The sequence below is a fragment of the Halichoeres trimaculatus genome, unplaced genomic scaffold (genome assembly GCF_033239565.1).
Source record: "Halichoeres trimaculatus isolate MK-OKI-2021-1 unplaced genomic scaffold, fHalTri1.1 fHalTri1_scaffold_8, whole genome shotgun sequence".
In the NCBI taxonomy this organism is placed as follows: domain Eukaryota; kingdom Metazoa; phylum Chordata; class Actinopteri; order Labriformes; family Labridae; genus Halichoeres; species Halichoeres trimaculatus.
In genome coordinates this window covers 37,410,569-37,434,406 of record NW_027437186.1, presented here as the reverse complement: position 1 = coordinate 37,434,406, position 23,838 = coordinate 37,410,569, and the positions used below count along the sequence as shown (strand labels likewise).

Here is a 23,838-nt window from a genome sequence, read left to right as displayed (position 1 = left end):
TAATAATAATAATAATAATAATAATAATAATAATAATAATGATAGTTATTATTATTATTATTGTAATTGTAAATATTATCATTATTCAGTTCTTCTGCAAATATTCCCATTATTATTATTATTATTATTATTATTATTATTATTATTATTATTATTATTATTATTATTATTATTAGTGTAATTATTTTGTTTTTCTGTAAATATTCCCATATATGTATTTTTATTATTATTATTATATTACTATTTTTAATATAATTATTATTCAGTTTCTCTGCAAATATCCCCATATATATTTTTATGTTATTATTATTATTTTTATTATTATTATTATTATTATTATTATTATTATTATTATTATTATTATTATTATTATTATTATTATGATTATTATTATTATTATTATTATTATTATTATTAGTGTTATTATTTCATTATTATAATTTTTATCATTATTATTATGAGTAGTAGTATTGTTGTTGTTATTCTTATTATTATCATTTATATTTATTATTAATATTTTTCTCTGTATATTTTTGCATATTTGTATGTCTCATATCTTAACTTTCTCTATATTTTATCTGCATTTTCATTATTTTCTTGTTCAGTAATAGCACCAACACACCAAGACTAATTCCTTGTACGTGCAAATGTCCCTGGCAATAAAATTTGATTCTGATTCTGATCCAACATGTATTTTACTTGTGTTTTACTTATTTTAAAGACTTACTGGTGCAAGGAGCTGCTCTTCAGTCTGCTGGTGCTTCACACCTGAGAGTCAGAAGATGGTCTGCCACAGCTCAAGCTTTAGACGGAAACGCTGAAGTCCAGGAGAAGCAGGTTCAGGGGGCTTTAGAAACCATTTAACAGTCTGACGAGCGCTTCAATTAAAGTCTACTGATACCTTAATGAGCCGTGCTCACTGTGAGTGGGGTCTTCTGTCAGTTTGACTCCTTGACATCCAGAGTATCCTCAGGTGAAACAAAGGGAGCCACCTGGAGACAAAGACATGTCAGGGGTCAGACCTCATCTGGAGTGGGCTCTGATCCAGTCTCAGCTCACATGAAACCTCAGACCTGAAGGAAGAGGAGAAAGGAGGAATCAAAGCTGACGAGTCACTGCAGTTCAGATCTGATAAGGAGAAAAACCAGTGTGAAGACCTGAGGCCCTGAACATCCTCCCTGACAGGCCCGGCATGACGGGGCCTGAGCGCGCGGGTCTGGATTTATTATTTCAGTGATTAACGTCACATTCAAATCGATCACACTGAATCTCAGGGATGAGGTGAAAGTTTGAGCTGGATCTGAAAATCAGTCGGTGTTTTTGAAGCTGGAAGAAACATCATCACAAACAGAAATCTGCATGTACCAGATCTTAAACATGCTCCTGTGATCATTAACACTTCATTCTGTGGGTGAAACCACACAGAGCTCATGGAGCTGGGATTTATCAGAGACGTGGGCTCTGAAAGGAAGGTTTGTGATCTCACACTCGTTGACGTTTTGACGTCCTGATGCTGGCAGGTCCACTCAGACATGGGATAATGTTCTGTTATGCTTCACCAGGCGGGCCTCTCGTCTCTTTTTAAGACGATACACTTTGACCACAGCGCTCCCCGCTGTGTGTTTCATAAATGTTTATCCCACATGACTCCGGCCCCCTCCCCGCCATTTGCTTAGGATAACTGCATGCCCTGCCAACTCTCATGAAAGGGGACCAGATCTAAAAAATGAAATATATAGAGTCTGCCTCGACATGTTCGCTTCCAAAGGAGAAACCACAATCAGCTCCTTAAACATTTCCCCACTTTAGGGAGCCAGCAATCTGTGTGTCAATCTGTGTGTGAGTGTGTGGGGAGAGCTGCTCGAAGCGTCTCGGTTTAAGTCATGAGGGAAGTTAGAATAACTTTAGAAACTCAAATATAAAGAACATATTTATCAGAAAACCTGATATCTAATCCGATAAATCACTGTGTGTTCCTGGAGCGCCTCCAGCAGGGTGACCTTTAAAAAAAGAAATGAAAAAAAAAAAGAAAAGACTCCTTGATTTCAGGAAATACTTGAATATATGAGCAAACTTAAAGCTCCTGTAGGAAACTTTTTGTTGTGTTGGTTTTGGTGTCCCCTGTTAAAAAATATGAATCACTTTGAGGATTTCATCCTGAAAACTGGTTCGTAATGTTGATCTAACAAAAATCTCACCCAGCTTTCTCGTCACTTATCAAAAATTTTTTGCTTTGAAACATTTGAAACTTGTTAGACAAGGAGCTTTAATTGTCAACATAAAGTTAAAGTTCCTCTAAGTTTCTTATAGAGATAGTAGTGAAGGAAGCTGATAGCCAATATTTGGAGCCGATATTCATTTTCAGTAAAAGTGAAAATATTGGCGTCAAAATTTGGGATCATAGGAAATCCAACACTTTCTTTAAACATTTTTAAGCATATATTTATTAACCAGCTCCCAGGCTCAGTAGCTGTCTTAGAAAGTTAAATTAAAACTTAAGAAAATAAAAAGCTCCCTCAAGTTTTCCAAAAAATGTCTCTATGATGCTAGAGACAGAGTAGCGACGGCTGTATTGGAGCCAAAATAATTCGGTCAGATATTTAATTTCTTATTGGCTGCCAGATTAAAAAAAGGCCTCTGCCAATTTTCCTTAAAATGCTAAATATCAGCACAGATAATCAGTCTGTCTGACTCCACAAAAAGACAGATCTGGAGGAAAATCCTGTGTGGATGAATTCATTTAACTGCCAATGAAATGACTCAATAAACATGTCTGATATCAGCAAATCATTAGCAAACAACAAAAAATGTTGATTTGAGGGATATTACGGATATGTTATCAAAGTCAAGTAAAGTTTAAAAAATTTTCAAAATTTGGCTTTTTTTTTTTTTTGCAAATTTGTGAGATTTCAGATATTTTTGAGATTTCAAAAACTTTTTGAAATATTTAAAAATGTTTGAAATAAGAAAATTATTTCAAGTTTTTTTTTATTTTAAAATTGATTCTTTTTTTTTTTACTTCCTTTTTTATTTTTATTTAAAAAAATCATTGAATTACAAATGTTTTGAATTTATTTTTTTGGGGGGAAATTTGTGGAAATTTCACAACTAAAACATTTGCAAATTTTGTAAATTTTATTTATTTATTTTTTCGTGAATTTTGTAAATTTCACAACTAAAATCTTTGCAAATTTTGGAAATTGTATTTAATTCATTTTTTATTTTTTTGAAAATTTTGGAAATTTCACAACTTAAATCTTTGCAAATTTTGGAAATTTTAATTTTTTTAACGTTTTTTTTCTTTTTTTTCTTTCTTTTTTTTTCTTCTTTTTTTTTTTTTCTTTCTTTTTTTTTGAAAATTGACATTTAAAAAAAGGCACATTTTGTTGCAATGTTTTGCAAACTTTTTAACTCCCCAAATTCCTGAATATTTTTGGAGAATTATTGAAAAATAAAAAAACTAAGACATTGCATTTACAATTTCATCAATCCAAAAAAAGTAGTCTTGTTTGGATAATCATTCAGTCGATTTTAAGTATGTTACAATTTTGTACATTTGATTGTCTTAATTGTGAAGATAAAGAAGATTTAATGGCTCCTGAATGACTTTAATCAAGGTGAGCTGAGGCTAACTGGCTCCTCTTAAAGTAACGGTTGCAGACTCCTTGATTAACGTATGAGCGTTTATAAGAAAAGCAGTGGCAGTATTTCCTCCTGGGAAGTGTTAGCACCAAACACAACTTCTTGAAACCGAATGAAATGAACAGCTAGCCACAAAAAACATGGGGGGATTGCACCAACGGCTGAGAATATTTCTGAATTTTACATCTTTTCAGGACTTACTGTATATTTACAGATCACTGAGAAAGACACAGACTGAACAGGATTTAAAGAGTCTAACTCCAACAGTCATTGCTTACATTTTTTGGCATGCTCACACTGCTCTAAGAGCAGCAGGAAACACCATCCAGTCTCTCATTATCAAACAATGGAGGAGAAACAACACATTAGAGACATCCCTTTTCAAACAGGAGGAGAGTTTAGAGAGGTAATAATCACAGCGAGCAGGGGAGAATGTGATGTTGTCCCGCACTAAATTACAGTCATTGAAAGCTCGTACTGCTTCCCAACAATCTATCACTGTCACCCAGAGCGGGAGGGGGAGCGGGAGGAGGCGCGGGGGAGCAGACAGGCGCCAGGCGCAGCAGGATCAAAGCAGAAATGTACCTCGGGCACAGAAACAGTTAACTCCATTTAAACAATTGTCCTACAGAGAGACAGTCAGAGAGCTGCAGCGAGCTGCTGCGGGCCAAACAACAGTTCCCATCAGAGAGGAAAAGGCTCTCACAGATTGAGTTTCACTGAAAATGATTTGATTTGAAGAGCTACAAAATAAGAGCAATTTGGACGGGCCTCTTCAATGGCTCTCTGTGACATTAGCTGTGGTTTTACTGTCTCTCAAAGGGATTACTCACAATGAACACAATAGGCTGAGTTATGTGCAGTACACAGCCATAGATAATTTGATTACAGGCCACAAGATAGAAATCTATGGTGATAATAACTCTGGAGAGTATAAAAAGAAACAGTAAATCACTGCTGGGATTGCTCTGCTGCTTTAATGAAAGTGATAAACTACTGTCAGGAAAAAACTCTGAAGACGGGAACCTTCAGGACGTGATGCTGACGCGGTTTGGCAGCTTCACAGAAACTTCTTTACTACAAATACAACCGAAAAACTGGATTCACCGTCCAGACTGTTTGGTAAAGTTTTCAATCAGTGTTAGAAAAATTATGTTTTCTAATTTTCTTTTTTTTTCCATTACATGAAACAAGCTGAGCTATGAAACAAGCTGCTCAAACCAAAGCAAACAAACACAAACATCATAACATAAGTACTCCAAGCCTCTAGGGGGCGCTGGTTAAAAATGCATTTCGGTACTTTACAGTTAGGAATGGATACTTTTCACAAACAATACAGTATTTTCTGTACTTTTGTGTGTGTTTCTGTGGTAATAGTTAGTTTATTTGTTCAATAATAAAATCTCAAAGTTTTTCAATCAAACATATCTATTTTTCAGTCTATAAACTTCCAACGCTATCCTCATGTCCAGCATGGAAAATTGCCTACTCTTCCACTCCACGCGTCAAAGTACCTTGATTTTACGTGACTTGGTACTTGATACTACAGAAAGACTTGGTCAGTACCATAGCCTGTATGTAGAGTGGTCAGTGTGGCTCCGCTTTTTGCCATTGTACGGTTTTGAATCCAAAATTCCCCCATCACAGGTGGAGTGGAGCCAGGTGACAAAAACAATATATATATTTTCTTTCGAGAGTCTAATCACTTCCTGACTCTACAGATTTTACAATCCCCAAAATATGAGAGCGTCAGCTGTCAATCATCCTTAAACGTTACGTAAAACCTCGTTTTTAACCTCATATAACTAATGAAAACAAAACTTTTCAGAAAAAAGAGGACTTGAATACAAGACAGCCAAATGATATCTTCAAATCACCACAACAATCAGACGTGAGAAACATTTCTACCAGGTGTATTAATTTTTTAAAGTTTGACCACAGCCCATCTGGAATGACTGGGGAGATGGATTTTTTTTACCTATACTGCAGCCAGCCACCAGGGGGAGCAGTTTTTGTGGCGACCTCACTGAAGCCGAGCAAGATGACGTCCATTTTTTATACAGTCTATGGTTGGTATCTATAAAAGTACCTCGCATGGGACCCATCCCTGATTACAGTCTCTTGAAAACATTACCCACAGTTGGTGATATGATCAGCAGGAAGGACTAACTTTTTATTTTATTTTATATTTTACTTTTTACTTTAATTCTTTATTGTTACTTTTATTATTATCATTATTTTTTTCTTAATACTTGTGCTCTTTTTTTTCTATTTTTTACTCAGTGAATAAAGGCTGTTCTGACTCTGATTCTGAAAGTCAACATGTACGATGCATTTTACCGTATGCAGTTGTTTGATTTTCCCCCAAAGCTACATATTTAGTAATCACAGTAAGAGGAAGGATTCAGTTTTGAGATTAAACAGGTAAAACAAGGCTTAGCATGGATATAACTCATATAGCTTTTGATGGTTACTGTTGTTATTATCGATCTTATCTTTAGCCTCTTTCTGATGTCGGCACCTTTAAGGCTGCTGTAGGGCATTCACCTGTTTTGGTCATCATACTTTGAACCATATGGAGTGGATACATCCGCCTCTTTAGCTGCTGTGTTTTTATATCATTAACACTGAGTTTATGCTAAAATGCTTTGTGAGAAGCTAAAGACGTGACAGAGTCAGTGATGGTTTCTCTCAGGAGCAGTAACTTTTACAGGGGCCTGTGTCCATTCACAGCTTATACTGACAGCAATCTCAACCTGCATTTGCTTCCACCTACAATCTTAGTAACAGTTGTTTTGTTTCTAAATGCTCTGAATGCCTCATAGTTCACTGTGTTTGAAATTTGAGCTACAAAGAGGCTGATTTTCTGGACATTTTGAAGGATTTTTGACACTGAGCACTAAAACACTGACCCGAAAAAGAAAATGCACTCAGTGGACACAGGCCCTTACTCATTTTGTCCACTACTCACCCTTTTTTTAAAGGTGATACTATTGTTTTTATGACTTTATTTAAAAAGTGACAGGTGCCCATTAGCAACAAATCAAAATGAGTAGGTATGTCATATTATTTCATAAAGTGTAAACATTTAAACATGTGCAAAATGTCACATATGTTCAGCTGAGAGGTTTGAGTGTTCACAGACAGTACAAGTTGGTCTCAGTGTCATTAAAGGGGAAAACTGTGCTGATGTCAGAGCCTGAATCTGGAGAAGGAGACATAAAGTTTAAAAGAGGAGCAGAGCAACAGAGGAGTTAGGATGAGTGTTTTTAGAATCTGACAAAGCGCATGAAGACGACTAAAACAGTGTCATCACATCCTGACCTATCAGAGACCCGCTAATCTGAGTCACGTGCGAGCATCTCGACGCTGATAGGACGGCGGCAACATGAGACAGAAACTTGTGGAACTTCACTGGAGGAGAAGAGTCTGTGCGTAAAAGTTGAAGTTCACTGCGCAGCTTCGCTCCATCAGAGAAACCGGAGAGACAAACCGATTTCCTCCGGTTGCTCCAGGAAAACGACCAGAAACGGGGAGAACGGCTGGAAATTGGGTTGTATGGCACCGCAGCTGTGCGCGATGAATCCTGCGCAAGGATCACCGCCCTCAGCCGCTCCGGGGGAAACCTCTCCAGAGGAGCGGGTCTCTGGGAGCATGGGGACCGACGAGCTGGATCTGACATCTGTCAGGAGGTTTAAGAGCAAAAGTTCAGATCTACCTTTCAGCGTGGAGTCTCTGATCGCGGACAGGACGGCGGAGCGGTGCGCCCTCAGCTCCGAGCCCGGTTCAGGCTGCGTCCGGGTGGAGGAGACCGAGTGTGCGTCACCGAGAGGACTGTACCGGTCAACAGCAGAGGCGGTGGACCTCAGCGACAGGGAGACGAGCCCCTGGTTTCATGCACCTTACGCATCCCCACCAAGTGAGTTCAGGAAACTGCTTTAACCAAACTCAAAAGCGGTTTTTTTTACATTATTTGTGCGTCTTCGAATTATCCAAAAACTCTGAACATGAAGAGAAAACTCAAACATGTGGAAGGGAAGATGGGGAAAAGTGGTCCCAAAAACTTCTGTTCACATTGTACTGAATTATTTACTTTTATCAATAAAAAATACACAAAATGAAATAAGCTAAAAAACAATATGCAGAACAATTAATTTATCATCAGTAGAATTTAGCAATAATGTGTTGGATTAAAAGCATAGATATAAATGAAACAGACAGGCTGACGCATTCTTTAAAAAAGTGCATCATGAGAAGTTTTAAACAGTATTTATTGCGCACTTTAACATCTCATTATTAACCACTCAGAGTCATATAAACTCTTCTCTCTGTTCCTGCATCTTTCGACTTTTACTCTGAGTTAATTCCGTTCAGTTGTCAGTTAAGGGTTGTTAGATCTTGTGATTTATTTGGCTCATTCAGCCCTGAACTGATGATCTTGTCATATTTTCGTGCATTAATGTGACTTTCTTCACGCCCTCCCAGGACTGCCCAGCCCCAGCTCCTGCAATCTACGGAAACACAAGAACAACCGGAAACCCAGGACTCCTTTCACAACCTCTCAGCTGCTCTCTCTGGAGAGAAAGTTCCGTCAGAAACAGTACCTCTCCATCGCAGAGAGAGCAGAGTTCTCCAGCTCGCTCGGCCTCACAGAGACTCAGGTCAAGATCTGGTTTCAGAACCGCAGGGCCAAGGCCAAGAGACTGCAGGAGGCCGAGCTGGAGAAGTTCAAACTGGCTGCGAAGCCGCTGCTGCCGGCCTTCGCTTTCCCCTTGCCCCTGAACGCACCGATGGGCGCCCCGGCCCTGTACGGGGCCCTGAACGGGCCGCGGCCTGCCTTACACGTCCCGGGACTTTTCAGTGGACCTTATGGGATGTACTACTTGTCCTAACCGTCACTAACTTTGGACAACAAGCTTCTGGGAAGCTGCCTTCAGAAATGTCTTCATGCTTCAAATAAAAAACACTCTGAAATGTGTTTACTTCCGTTTTCACTCGGATACCATTCCGGCCTGTTAACGCGTAAAATGTGATCCGTTTGGGTCAAATCTGGAATTACAAGATTTCCTCCTCACAGACGTAATTTTTCTGTTGGTTAATTTAATTTTTCTGGTCATTAAAGGTTAACGCACAAACACAAGTGAATATTCTATCAGGTTTTCCTCTCTGTTGTTGTTTAATGCAGATTTTCCTTAATGAAAATGTCTGATTTATGTCGCAGGTGTTTGTTGAAGTGTTTCTGCAGCGTAAAGAAAATGAAAATGAGCCCGAGCAAAAAAAAAAAACTTTGTGCCACAAAAAGTTTCCACATTTCCAAAATTTTGATTCTTCAATGATTTAACTCATAAAACTTTTTTGTGACACTGAAGAAAAGTGCGAGTTTATCTTTTTATTCCTGCTGTAACTGCGTAAAACCACCGTGCGTAAAACCACCGTGCGTAAAACCAACGCGCGCCACCGTTTCTGGAACGGATGGGTTATTTGGTAAAACAAACTAAAGTGAAAAGTGTTCAGGAGGTTTTTTTTTTTAGGATTTTAAAACCTCCAGATTTCCTAAACTCCACATTCTTTACACTCGAGTCCCGGCGCGTAAAATGGCATCATGGTTGAGGCACCCGTGGTTTTTGGTTTTACAGCAAAAACTCCTCATGTTTGCTCCCAGAGGCCTGATGTTTGCGTTTTTCACCTTTAAAAGACAAATTTTAATTTAACTACACATGAATCATCATTTCAGTATCACCTGTGGATCGACCTGCTTCTTTACACACTGATCATTTTAATCTGAGGCTCAGAATCAGACTTCACGAAAAGCTGAATGAATGAACACCTGGCACACATGAAACATGGACTGAAAGCTCATCATGTGACTGTCATAAAATCAAGAGTCTGATTTTAGCCCAGAAGAAGAAGAAAACTTGTGAAACTTCACTGGTTTCTATTTTTTTGATGAGCCAAGAAATGACCCACTTCATTCCTCACAAAACCCAGAACCACACGCTTTGTTTTTCACTTTTTCTGTATTTTCTCAGTTTAAAAAGTTCAAATATTTACTGTTGTGACTGAAATTTTTTTTTTTTTTTTTTACCTCAGAGGAGTTTTTGCACAGATGTTCAGAGGGCTCTTAAAGTCAAACCCAGCAGCAGTCTGTGTCTTCCCTTTACTCTTTAAAGGTCATCAACTTTCCTGAAACACATGAAACTGCTGGACCTGACGGAGTGACCGGGAGCAGTCGGTGGTGTACGCAGTGTTTTATACGTCTGATGTGTGACAGCTGTTTTTGTACATTATTAAAGTATATTATATGAAATCTGGGATTCCTCTTTTTTTTCATACTACAACACATAAACACTGAAGTTTTAAATTCTAACTTTCAACCAGGAGAAAAAAGCAAAGAAGGAAAGAGAAACACTTTCTGATGTGATGCAGTTTCCCAAATTCTTGAAAAACAAAAGTGAGAGGAGAGAAATACAGATGTACAAAACTTCATATTTTACAAAAAGTATTTTATTTTGAGGTATAAACACACACAACTTTAAATAAACTCTGTTACCCAGTGAGGACAGAAAGCTGAACACGAAGCGGTTACTTCCTCCTTCCTCGCCGCCCTCTGAAACCTCGCACCGAGCCGTGACCGAAGCAAACATTAGTGGGGACTCTGTGGGACGAGAACACAGACGTTGTTTTTCATCAGCGTGTTTATCAGTCGAAAACAAAAAGCTGCAGGATAAACCATGAAGAGGAAAAGGAAAATGGTTAAGATTTCTGCAAAATAATAACTCAGAGTTTTAACAAAGTTTGAGCAGAAAAGAGCTTGATTTCTGAGACTTTATCCCCCTCACGGTGGCTGATGTAGTCTCTATTTTAACAGGAGCAGAAACTAAAGTGAGGACATGAAAATCTTCAGGATTATTCAGACTAACCTGTAGGAGTATCGAGGCTTTGCCGGCTCAGATCCTGAGCTCTCCGTGCTCTCAGATGCTGCAGAAAGTTCTGCGTGCTCCTCAGGGGAAAGAGACTCCGCCATGGGAGCAGCTTCCTCCTCAAACGTGTGCGTCTCCATGGATTCCCCGAGCTCGGGTTGGTCACACACACCCTCAGACTCACACACACTCTCTGCTACCTCCATGGCTGCGTCTCTCTGCTGTTGTCTCTTTTTCTCTCTGTGTCATTAATAAAAATACGAAAACAGAATTAAACACTTCATTTCATCGGAGTGAATTTAAATAAAAGAGTTTATAAACACAAATTCACATGAGTGGAGTTCTTAGTGAATCAAACAAAATTTGCACAATAAATATAAAACAAAAAGACCTTTAATTTCATATTAAGAAAGGTTTATGGAACAATATACAAAGAAGAATTTCAATAACAGCAACTTTTCATCTTAAGAAATGATAAACATGAGTTTTTCTGGACGAAGACCCTGAACAGACTGATATCTTTACTGACGTTGTGCTGCCATCTAGTGGACAAACTGTAGAGCAGTCTTACCCTCTTTCCTTTTTGGTTTTGTCAAATCTGAAGTCTGGGGGATACTTGTGAACTCTTATTAAATGCTCCTTCCTGTGTAGACTCGTCCTGAACTTCAGTCCGCAGCCCTCCACCAAACAGTCGTACTGAAAACGTGAGGGAGGAGTCAGACAGGAAGTCAGACTGACGTCATGAAATATTTAAATTCACTGCAGACAAAACGTTGATGGGAAATGATCTTTGCACATAATCAGAAGGAAAGGTAAGATAAAGGAAACAGGATTCCTTCTAAGAGTCTTCAAAGCAAACTGTAACACCCAAGGCTTCTGTGGGGATTTGCGCTGATTTTGGTGATTTTGTTTGACCTACCATGTCTTGTCTCTGTGCGAGGATGGTAAACAGCGAGTCGTGCCATTCCTGAATGTGGATATCCAGGAGCCGGGCACTCGGCAGGGAGCGCCGACAGGAGCAGCACACGTGTCTGTGCAGCGAGTTATAGTGGTGCTCATACTCCTCTAAAGTGCTGAAGATTGTGCTGCAGCCGGAGATGTGACAGGCGAACTCTGACACGCTGAGAGGAGCAAGAGAGCAAACTGTTAATCAGAGTTTTTCCAATACAAGTGTTGGAAAGACACGAACACTTAAATCCACATTGTAAATAAAGAGATTTAATAAAACAGTAGCATAAACTGTCCAGTGTGACTCAGGTCAACACCATCACAAAGACTTGACTCCACGGCTACAAATGAAAACAAACAGGATAAAAGATTTAAAGCTAAAAAAATTGTAAACAGTTCATTTCAGTGCATAAATCATTTCATTTTCTGCACAGACATTTTCAGTGTTTCATTTATGTTTGGCAACCGTAAGCACCCTGAGGTAGGCTTAAGACAGCTTACCTGTTCCTTTCCAGCACGCATGTGTCAGGGCTGTCATAACTGACCTGAGTGTTGGTTTGTCGTCTGCTTCTGACGTGTAGAGGTCCTGCAGGTACATGTGCCTCTGAATATCTCCATCCTGTGACAAGATTTACAAGCAAGGAATAAGTTGGCAGTTATTCTGTTTTTGAACATTTTTTAATTTTTTTCATTTACTTGTGACAAAGATCGACATAATAAAAGATAAAAATAATGAATAAATAAATGAATGAATGACTGAATGAATAAATAAATTCTGAAATAGTTTTGATTAGGGGTGTGTACCTTTCACATTTGAAACGATACAGTTTCGATGCCTGGTACCTGGCAATTGGTACCGGTACTCAACAGTACCGATTTTTGGTACTTTTTTATGTTTATGTGGTAAAAAAAATACCAGTTTGTTTAGTAAAAAAGTATGTTTTTTTTTCAATTTAACATATTTATTCCTTAATATATAACCTTGCAATGCTGTGTTCATGTCCAGCATGGAAAATTGCCTACTCTTTCACTTCCTCACAGTCACAAGGATGCATTTAGGTACCTAACAATGGTACCTTTTGATTTTACATGAATCGGTACCTGGTAATTTTGACAGAATTTGGTCAGTACCTATAAAAGTACCTACTTCGGTACCCATCCCTAGTTTTGATAAAACATTACACAAGTTTTTGTAAGGACTCTACAGTTTGTCATGTTATAACCCTTGGTTTGTGTCAGCAAGTTTTTAAAATCAAAACAAAATAAAAATAAATAAATAATAAAATTAAATAATAATAATAATAATAATAATAATAAGAATGTACAAACCAAAAAACTAAACTAAACAAAAAAAAAGAATAAAAAAAAAAAAAAGAAAGTTAAGGTCTTATAAAGTCATGCCGTTGAAGCAAAGGAAAATTTGTTTTTCTCCTCAATGAATGACGAAGGATTCCCAAAACTTCTCAGACGTATTCACCTTTGATAATGTAAGCAGATAACCAGCAGTTATTTAATAACCTGTGCAGCACATATTAACGTTCCCAACAGTATGATATAACTGTCGTTAATAGTTAATAGTCGTTAGTGGTTACCTCAAACAGCTCATGGTCCTTGTGGAGCCGGATGAGCTGCGGGGTGAAGTCAAACGGGTTTCCCGCCTCTTCCTCCCCCGGCCTCGGTTCCTGGATGTTTCCAGACGGACAGTCCGCATCGCAGCTTCTCACTAAACCGTTTCCTTCAGACAGGAGCTGGGTGAACTGTGGCTCCAGCATCGTTTCCAGAGACTTTCATCCCGCTCTAACTGCACCGATTTCAGCGTGCTGTCGTTGTTTTGAATGTAGCTGTCGCAGATTAGTGACGTAGGCAATGCTAATTTAGAGGCTGTCAGACAAACAGAAAAAGGGTCCGCTGTCGCCACCAAGTGGACGCGTTAAATATGTACACGTTAAATGAGCAACAATGAGGGGAAAGTGAATTTCAAAGTGATTCAGCAGTGATTAAAAACTTTTATCTACTTCGTAAAAATACAGACTGCCAGTTCCACTCGAGGTTTTATTTTTATTTTTCTATTTTAGATAAATTTATCACTGAAGTTCAGAGTGATGCAGCACAACGTTCATTCAGAGATGTGTTTTAGGTCAGGCTATTAAAATTCATAAAAACTGAAATTTTAAATTAAGCATAAAACTAATTTCAGAAAACTTTAATAAGAATAAAAAATGGCTTTCCAAAACAACTAACTTAACTAAATGGTTCTGTACAGTGGGGCCCTGTGATAGGCTGGCAACCTATCCAGGCTGTACCCAGCCATTCGCTCAGTGTCAGCCGGGATAGGCTCCAGCCCCCCTGTGATCCTGAAAGCGAAAAGTATCGTAGATAATGGATGGAGGGATGTACAGTGGGTTTACCTGAAAGTTATACTGTTCAAATAAAAGGCTACTGGACCCCAGATGATTACTTTGTATTAATTTCCTGCTGAAGCAGATCAACAATATGTGATAATTTTGATAATTTAAGGGTGATGTACCTGTCAAAGAGTTTTTAACCCCCTTTGTACTGTGTACCTTAAGTTTTTGGAGGGTAAGCTCCATGTAAAGAAAACATGGCATCTATCTCCACTGTTATTCTACTGTAAATGCTATTAATGTATTTATGCCAACTTTCAGCTCACCAGCAAAGGCTGGACTGTTGACATGTAAACTGGAACTATTCCACTAAAAAAAGAAATCTGGATCTGGATCAGAGTACAGCTTGGATGGCAGATATTTTCCACCCTCTTTTAATGTCAGTGGTTCCAGGAGCAGATGGGTCTGGACCGGAGAGGAGCTCACACAACAGATGACAGACGGTGGTCTCTGGAACCCGCCTCAGTGATGACAGCCTGACTTACTGCTCTGATCTGGTCCATCCTGTGAGATACTGTCCTCTGCTTTGAACCAAGCTAGGTTGACTTCTACTTCTGTGTCCATGTACATTTAGTCAAAACTAAATGAAATCCAAACCAAGCTTACAAAAGTGCGCAGAACAATCTTAGTGGCTTCAATCATGTTTTTTTTTCATGTTCACCTTTCAAGGGGCTTGTTGATGAGGATAATAATAATAATAATAATAATAATAATAATAATAATAATAATAATAATAATAATAATAATAATTGCGTGAAAAATCAGAGTTAGTATACTCTCAAAATGAACCTGTTTAATATTGATCATTAAATGATTACAAATATACCATCGGCCTGTTGTGGGTGTTACTCTATTGTAGCATTATTTATAAATATTTATATATATTTATTTTTTTCACATATTTTTGTTTTATTATTATCTTTTTATTGTTCATTTTTATTATATTCTAAGTTTTCCTTTTTTCTCCTTGTTGTTTCATATATTCTGTAAAACTAATGTGGATATACTGTTTGTAAGATTTTTGTTTGAAAAATGAAAATAAAAAAATAACAAAAAAAATGAAATAATAAATAATAATAATAATAATAAAATAATAATAAAATAAAAATAAAATAAAAATAATAACAATAAATCCTAAACATCTTTTCTCCAGCTTGATTTAAAAATACTGAACCACCTGACAGCACCTGCACCCATGACTTTTTCCTCCTCTGTTGAAATTAAAAAGTAATCGTCAAAACACACTGCAGTGAAATGCAAAATTAATAGAGCTGGTAAAAGTTTGTCTTGTCATAAATCCAGGAGTGTTTTCTTGTGAAGTTTTCTCGCAGTGACTCACTCTCCATCTCTGCAGGTTACGTTCAGCAGCCCGGCGTAACCAGCCAGCAGGATGAACCACCGGGCACAACCTACCCTGCCTCCCCCAGCGCGTGGAGCTACAGCAGATTGGCTCGCGATCTAACCAATCACACGCCTGCTTCCGCATTCTGCTCAGCCAATCACGTCTTCGGGACTCGTACACATAATTTACGGCGCACTCACTGTAGGTTGCGCCGCGTGAGGTCCATAGAAATTTGACAGCTTCACAGGTGAGACACCCGTCCAGAGGCTGTTTCACTTTACATCTCAGTTTTTCCCCTCGGAACACTATTCACTGTGAGCCTGGGGTTGCCACAGTCAAAAAACAACCATTCGAAGTCAAACCACTCCGGCAGCATGAGCAAAAAGAAAAAGGACTGGCAGACTGAGAAAGGTAAGGCTTGTTTTGGGGGAATGAGGCTATCATCATCTCCATGGCAGACAGCATGAATTGTAAGCATGCCAGGAGATTGACAGCCACTCGTCCTGCTCTCTCCGTCTCTCTGTGACACTGCTCTGCGTCTGGGAGATGATTTAATCCCATTATTGTGACTGTACAGATGTTGCGCCTCTCTTTGCCTGCCGTTATTTATCTTTCACTTTCGCCCCATGCTTGCTTATTAGCTTACAGTTGAGGTTCCCACCGATTAATCGCGAATCGTTATTGTGGCGTTTGTAGTCCTGGCTTAAAGAAGAATATCTGGGTTTAAAGACTGTTTTATCTCAGGGTACTCTAGTTTTAAGGATTTATATCAACTCAGCAAAAAATGAGCAGGAGCATGAGTTTCAGACTCATATTATGGTGTAGTTTGACTGGTTGGTTGAACAAAAGAAAAGCGTAGAGGTGATTTTTTTTTTTTTTTTTTTTACATATCCACGCCATTATCAGCAGACCAAATGCCCGTATTTAATGTTATGCAAAATCTACGAGTGTAGATATTATTTATCAACAAGAGACTAAACAGATACAACGTTTAAAGCACCAAGTACGGAAGCCCTGAGTGGACATGCGCTCATACTTTATATTTACCACCTGTTATCACATTAAATTAAGTACTTCATGTATCTTTACCTTTTAGATAGCAAAGCTAGTTTCCCCAACATTACATCAATTTATCACAATAGCTTGAGGTGACAAAATTACAAAGCTAGTTTTCTCATGATAGCAGTTAAATTATAATAGGCTATGTACTTGAACATGGCCCACAATAATCCCATACTGAGAGACAAATTAAGCTAATTATAGGGTATGTTTTTGAGTTATGAGAATCTACTCCAGGGGTCTTCAACCTTTACTCAGCTCACCTGGATTAAAGTCATTCCAGAGCCACATAATCTACTTTACCTTCACAATAATAATAAAAAAAATGGGTGAATAAAATTCCATTACATTGTTGAAATATATTGAATAATTATCTGAACAATTTTTTTTTGAATTTATACAATGGTAGACATTTGATGATGTCACTCAATTCATCATTTTTTGTTGTTTGCTAATTTCTTGACACATATCAAGCATGTATTTTAAGCTAGCACGCCAGTTAAATGAATCCGTCCACACAGAATTAAAATCAGTATTTTCTTCCAGATGAGTCTTTTTGTAGATGTAGTTATCTTCCCAGGGCTGTAAAACTTGAGGTTAGCCACAGGTGCATGGAAAGTTGGTGGGCTGTTGATGTTGTAGGAGGTGAAGTAGAGCGGTGGCAGGCTTTATTGACAGATGGGATGAAGATTTAGTTCAACTAAATGTTGACGCAGGATTTTATTTAGTGTCAGTGTCTTTAATCATCAATACCCTCTGGAAGAAAATTAAATATTCTTTATTTAAATAATATTTTTTATGGCATTGAAAGTTTATTTATGTAGCACAATCAAAGCGCTTCACACAGACAATGAAAGAGTCTTTGAAAAAGTCAACAAAATGCATTGAAAAAAACCCATTTAGGTTCATGCAGAAAAAGAAAAAAAAATAGGGATGTCCCGATATTACATTTTCACTTCCGATACGACACTGATACTGCAGCATTGAGTATTGGCCGATACCAATATTAATCCAATACGACCGATATACGATATTAATATCGGACTGGGACACCTCTAAAAAAAAATATATAAAAAATTATTAAAATATATTAGGAAAATTCAAGCATTAAAGTTACTGTGCAGAGCTGTGCAATAAAACAGACAATAAATAATTTGCTCGAATACTCTTATAAAAGATGAGTCCTCAACGTGGAAAAAAGGATCTATCTCTGAGGACAGAAAGCAGACCTGTTCCAGGTAACCTGAGCATCTGGGTGGGAGGATAACTGATATATTTTGGACTAAAACCATTCAGAACTTTAAAAATCTGAACCTGTTCCCTGAAAGACTGGCAACCTTTTGTACATTAAACTTTAAATCATGGGACAGCAAAGAATGAATTGTATAGATGCATGTCTGCTCAGGGCTTAAGTTGTAGATAACTTGAAATGACAACAATGCTATTGTATGAAAATAAAAGCAGGACAACCATAAATAATAAAAAAAAAATCTTAATTCTGAAAATATTGAGCGTCTCAGGTCTCAGTTGTTCGTGGAACAGTTCAGCACAGGTGGATGTTCAGTGCAGGTGAGCTGGCTGATTTTAAAGCTTCTGAAGCTCTTCCCATCCAGGAAGCAGCGGAGCAGGTGAAGAAGAGTCAGAGAAGACGGGGATTTTAATTTCACACATAGACTTTTCTCCTTCCACTTGTAGTAAAAACAGCAGTTTCTCTGTGTTGGTGACATATTGTCGTGCTGTAACCAAACAGCCGCCATGGAGCCTGATTGGCCGCCCTTGATACCATCCGGATATCCTAAACTATGATTGGTCACTCACTTCACCCAGAGAGGGAAATATATTCAAACCAACTCCTTTGACTGTCTTGAAACAGGCTGGTAGCTGCTGTCTCTGTAATTGGTTATCACCCACTTTGGTTTTAATGTCCTTCAAACTGTAGAAGATTACTTTGAATATAAAGTTCATAAGAGCAAACTCCTGCACGTCATTCTTGGCATGGACAGGGTGAAGGAGTTTGCTTCAGGTTTTTACGGTACTTTAAAATGTTATTTGGACAAAACTTATTTTTCTTTTTCTTCTGAGATATTTTTGGGCCTTTATGCCTCTTATTAGACCTCTCGTCATATTGAAGCAAGGAAACTGAGTGTTAGGTAGTTTTGAAGGTTGTGCTGGAGGACGAAGATGATGCATTTGCCTCAAATTTATTGTACTCTTTAATTTAAGCACTTGTCTAATTAGTTTCACAGACAGAGAGACCACTGCCTGTGACCCTCTCTGCACTCAAACCTTTAGAAAAGCACCGCAACTATTTTGGTCCTGCTGTCATCTCATCTGATTGAAGAGTCCAGTTCAGTCCAGCAGCAGATTTTGTGCTGGTGGGGCTGAGTAGACAGTTCAGTTAGCGCTAAAATAAGAAAATTTTTGTGTGTTTCTTCCTCTTGGTTTGGCAAAGTCATTGTCCAGACTGAGGCGTGTTCAGGAACTTTCACCTGTAACATGAAAACAGAATCACATGTGGTGTGTATTAAACAAATGTAGAGCAGTTTAACTCAAATTAAAGTGAAATAAACAGAAAATGTAGCGAGGTCGTCTTTGTTTCTGAGGGAAAATAGCATCGAGCTTGTTCTGTCAGCTGACCTCGCTGAACAAACACATTTTTATGCTCAGGCTTTGAAGGTGCATGTGTTTGATCGGAGAAAGCCTTCACTGAAATTTTCCCTTCAGGATTTTTTTTGATTATTATTCCAACACCACATAAATATCCAGAAGTAACATTCAAAGTCTTTTAAACAGAAACTTAGATTTCTACTAGTCTAGTTTGAGTGAGCAGTAAACATCTGTTTGACAAACCCACCACAGGATTATAATCTGCATGTGTTGAACTGGTTTGCTGAGTGTGGCTAGCATTAGCAGCGTTAGCGCTGTCAGCCTCTGGTTCTTGTAGAAACTTCACGCAGGGTGTGGTTATAATTACTGGCTAAGTTTACTCTGTTGGTACTATTTTATTTGTATATTATTATTTTTTATAATTTGCACATTGTATGTTTACTTGCTCTTGAGATAACTTCTCTATCTTTTTCTTTTATTTTGCTTTTCTTTGATTAGTATCAGGCTTAATATAAATCTTAAAATCTGTCCCAAACAGTTCATCGAGTGAAATATCTGTCTGACACAGTTCACCATGTGCATTGTATTTTTCACCTAAGCACACCTAAGTGCAGTACTCTTTTAAATATCTTTATATCCTCTTTGGTACTATCCACTAAGTACAATAGTTCATCTTGCCTTGTCTACCTTTAATGTAAGTAGTTTTTGTTTGGTTTAGTATTTATTGCTTATTTGGTATTTACTGATACTTAATTGTTTATTTTAGGCAAGGCAAGGCAAGTGTATTTATATAGCACATTTCAGCATGGCAATTCAAAGTGCTTTACAGGCAGAACAAATTATAGAAAACAATTAAAACTCAATTAAAAAGATACAATAAAACAAAACAACAACAACAAAAACAACAAAAAATTAAAACAGATTTGAAAAACAGATTTTACAATAAAATTTGCAGTGCAGAATCAAAGACGAGATATTAAAATGAGTATTTTATTGTATATCTGACACTTATTTAAATCTGTGACCCCATTACATCTTATTTCCATCGGCTGTATTATGTAAAAAGTAATATCAAATTTTCCACCTGGGATTAATAAAGTAAAGTGTTCCTGATTCCTGATAAAAACAGGAACTTAGAAGTGAAACTTCATGCTATCCATGTGTAAACGTGTCCTAGTATGACTCAGGATAGGCACTGAGTTAGGTACTTTTATATGTACCGACCAAATTCTGTCAAAAGTACTGAGTACAGATTCGCGCAAAATCAAACGGCATCATATTTTGGTACCTGAATGCGTCCTTATGACTGTGAGAGAGTGGAAGAGTTGGAGATTTTCCATGCTGGACATGAACACAGCATTGCAAGATTATATATTGAAGAATAAATATGACAAGTTGAAAAAAAAAAGTATGAAACAAATTGATATTTTTTTACCACATAAACACAAAAAAGTACCGAAAATTGGTACCATTGAGTACCAGTACTGTTTTCCAGGTACCAGGCATCGGTACCGTATTGTTTCAAATCTGAAAGGTACCCATCCCATAGTATGACAATAAGCTTCTTGAATCTTAAATCTGGAGTGGGGAAAAAGTTTAACAGATTTTAACCTGGGCTAAAAATTAAGATGTTTTCCCAAAATCACCATCTAAAGCAGGGATCCCCAAACTTTTACCCGACTGGGCCAAACAACTTTTCCTTTCTCTGACGAGGGGCCAGGGTCAGTTTGAAAAAAGGTGTGATGATTGCAGAGGTGTCCAAACGTACATATTTATTGTTTCCCAGAAAGCCACACATATTAATATATGTTAATCAAATAATAATAATCCTTTCTGGGATCTTGACAGGAAAAAAATCAGAAAAAAATAATAACACTATTTATGAAATTAATAATAACTAAATAACCCTTTTCCCTTGGTTCTTCCATCATTTGTAGCCTCTCTCAGTCGTTAACATTTCATTACTCTGTATTCATGTGCTCCCAAACTCAGGTTGGAAAGTTGAGCCTCAGACTTTTGTGAGTTAATAAGCTCAAAGTCTTCAGTGTGGAGGCAACTCTTCTTTCTGTAGCTTCCGGTCTGCAGGCCGTGCTGCAGTCTGATGCTTTCTTTAAAAACACGTGAGCAAACGTTTTTATGAACGTCTTCACTCTGCCTTGTTTCTGTGTCAGACAGAAGATTACTGCCAGACTTAATGTGACTGCAGTGAATGAATCTTTCTACTTTTCCAGATAATTAAACAGTTTATTCAGACGCCACATGAATGCAGAACGGGAACCATCAACAAACATTTTAGCTGTAGGGGTGATATCACCAAGCGGTATTCCCTGATCATGTCACAGCTGCCAAATGAACCGGTTCAGGCTAATTCTGAGTGGGATGTTGCGTGTGAAAAATCTCCCCCCGTGGGTCAGTGTTTCACAGATGCATGATGGGCTTCAGTTGACCCTGCAGTAATGATGCGTTTGACCCTGTGTGTTGGTTTTTAGAAAAGTGGTTTGGAGCAGAAACAGTCACAGAGTATCAGACTGATTCTGGGTTAAAACGTGTGCTGAGTCCAGTCAAACGTGTGCTCCGAGGAGGTCAGTTTGACACAGACTGGGTCTATTTTTAACTCAGGGATTTTAAGTTTTCTGTGAGAAAAGATCATTTTCTGACTATTGTTAAAAGTCTTGGCGGACGATTCATTTGCATCAGCGTTTCTTTCCAAATTGGTGCAGATCAGTCACCCTCTCATCATCAGGCCAGCTGATACTCAGCCAGGTTTTCATAACGACTATTAAAACTTTCCAGGAAACGGCTGCAGTTTATTTCAGCCAGACGTCGCTGGAGCAGGTAGCGTCACAGACGGCACATCAAAGTGAATCAGATGTCTTATTCTGAGCACAAACGCTCTTCTTCAGAGTGATAAAGGCAGGCAAAAGTTTAAAGAGCTCAGAAACTTGAGGGTTTAAATATTATAATTCTCAAAACTGACTCAGGGATAATTCAAAAGCAGGCAGAAATTGTAAAATTTAGAGTCAGTTGAGATAAAAATTGTCTCATCTTAGTTGGAAGAAAAAGCAGAATTGCACCTGAATGATTTTATAATCAGGGGAACATTTCAGGTTTGCAAAAAAGTGAAGTATTAACCCGGATTGTGCTAAAAATCATTAATTAAGGTCCTTGGTCACAGGAATATGGCATGATATGCAATCAAACACAACCCCCAGTATAATACGCCCTCTAGCGCCACCTAGGCACTCAAAAACACACTAAAATGGCCCTAGCAGGTGGTAGGAATGTTGTAGAGAGATGAAACCAACTGCAAAATGTTTGTCTTATTAAGAACCAAAAAAAGGGTGAGGTGTTTTCTTCCTATCTTGCACAGGAAGCCAGCAATTTTCCTTTAAAAATATGATTTCGCCGCTTTTTTTACCCTATCTGCAAAAATTATCTCCTCTGAAACTATAAGTGGTATCGGCTCCAAATTCGCTCACATGACAGACTAGAACCTGCTCTATAAACTGTATGTGTGACTTTGATGTTTCAGACACGGTTTTCGAATGGCGAGCCCTCAAAGTCGGTGAACCCTCCCAGCTCCTTCCATGTAAACAGATGGGAAAACACTTCTCAGCTCGCTCAAGCTGCCACATTTGGGCCTCTAGACAAAAAAGTAAAACTGGTACAGCTCTAAAAATAACATTAATTGATTCCTGGCAAAATTTTCTACAAAAATATCATATTTTAACACACATTTGGGTGAAATTGTGGCATCTATAGGGAGTTGTTTCCAAAACTTTTTATGAATTTGAATCCTCCCTTTGCTCTGATGATGTCACACAGTTATAAGGAGTTCCGTGATGATGTCACACACTGATTAGGAGTTCCGTGCAGCTAGTCATGTGACTCAGCAGAGGAAATGATACATGGTATCAACTGTTATAGCACTAACAGGGACAGAAAAGGATGAACATGGCACCACCTGACCTCCATCAGCTCATATTTCTGCTCCTTTTCTTCAGTTTGGTCTTTCTAACATTTATAGTAAGAAGAGCAGAAAATGTTGGTAACACAGCTGATGAACAGTTAATGCGCCCCATGTACAGACGATCATTCTGATGAAATATTGATGAGGAGGAGCTGAAACATGACACACTTTCTTCAAGGTTCACACCAAAAAGGATGGGCCCTCAGCTGATTGGGGTCATGTGACTTTGGAGCGAACCATTGCTGATTTATAGTTTTTTTTTTCAATGGGTAACATAGTTGATGTAGATTTCTCAGACACACATAAAGTGAATTATTTTAACCAAATGAATTATTTTAATAGTTTTAAACAGCTTTGTACAGAAGCGAATTGCATGCACTTGAAGAAAAAAAAAACAACTCAGGTTTTTCAGAGTAATTTATTCTTCAGTTTGTTTTTTGTGGTAATTAATTTTGTTTTTCTGATTAATATTTTTTTATTGGTTTGTTTTTTGTTATAATTATTTCTGTTTTTATGACTAATTTTTTTGTGGTAATTAATTTTGTTTTTCTGATTAATATTTTTTTATTGGTTTGTTTTTTGTTATAATTATTTCTGTTTTTATGACTAATTTTTTTTCTGTTTTCAGATTGCTTTTTTCCTGTTTTTCGGAGTAATTTTTTCCTGAAGTATGGAGATACTTAGAAATCCCGCGAGAACCTCAACCTGCTGTTTTTCGTGGTAATTTTTTCCTCCTGTTTTTAGGAGCAATTTTTTTTTCCTGAAGTATCGAGTTACTTCAAAACCCTTCGAAGCCTATTATTCAATGTAATACTTAAGTAATAGACAAAGATGTGGCATTAAAAAAATGCATTGCTTCTACACTGGAAAGCCGGTAGAAAGTTAAGGATGAGGCATATATGAGCCGAACAGGATCTCTGATCCGTGCGGAACACAGGAGCCACC

At 37.8% G+C, this 23,838-nt stretch overlaps 3 protein-coding genes across 7 annotated transcripts in view; 2 read left to right on the top strand and 1 right to left on the bottom strand.

Annotated features, from left to right (window-relative positions):
- The first annotated feature begins 7,089 nt into the window (after positions 1 to 7,089).
- Positions 7,090 to 9,901, top strand: msx3 (muscle segment homeobox 3). Its single transcript, XM_074676076.1, has 2 exons — positions 7,090 to 7,561; positions 8,128 to 9,901. Exons 1-2 carry the CDS (start codon positions 7,201 to 7,203, stop codon positions 8,532 to 8,534), a joined length of 768 nt encoding a protein of 255 aa, XP_074532177.1. The 5' UTR covers positions 7,090 to 7,200; the 3' UTR covers positions 8,535 to 9,901.
- A 262-nt stretch (positions 9,902 to 10,163) lies between these two features.
- On the bottom strand, positions 10,164 to 13,361 carry znf511 (zinc finger protein 511). The gene is made up of 6 exons (XM_074676184.1): positions 13,103 to 13,361; positions 12,056 to 12,129; positions 11,482 to 11,683; positions 11,134 to 11,258; positions 10,563 to 10,802; positions 10,164 to 10,297 (listed from the first exon to the last, which is right to left on the bottom strand). Exons 1-6 carry the CDS (start codon positions 13,280 to 13,282, stop codon positions 10,225 to 10,227), a joined length of 894 nt encoding a protein of 297 aa, XP_074532285.1. The 5' UTR covers positions 13,283 to 13,361; the 3' UTR covers positions 10,164 to 10,224.
- A 2,099-nt stretch (positions 13,362 to 15,460) lies between these two features.
- The window catches only part of macrod2 (mono-ADP ribosylhydrolase 2), a 925,620-nt gene continuing 917,242 nt past the window's right edge, over positions 15,461 to 23,838 (top strand). For all 5 annotated transcript variants that reach the window (XM_074676103.1, XM_074676102.1, XM_074676100.1 and 2 more), the window contains exon 1: positions 15,461 to 15,668. In XM_074676103.1, coding sequence (XP_074532204.1) covers positions 15,632 to 15,668 — 37 coding nt within the window. In that variant the 5' untranslated portion in view covers positions 15,461 to 15,631. The remainder of the gene's footprint in view (positions 15,669 to 23,838) is intronic.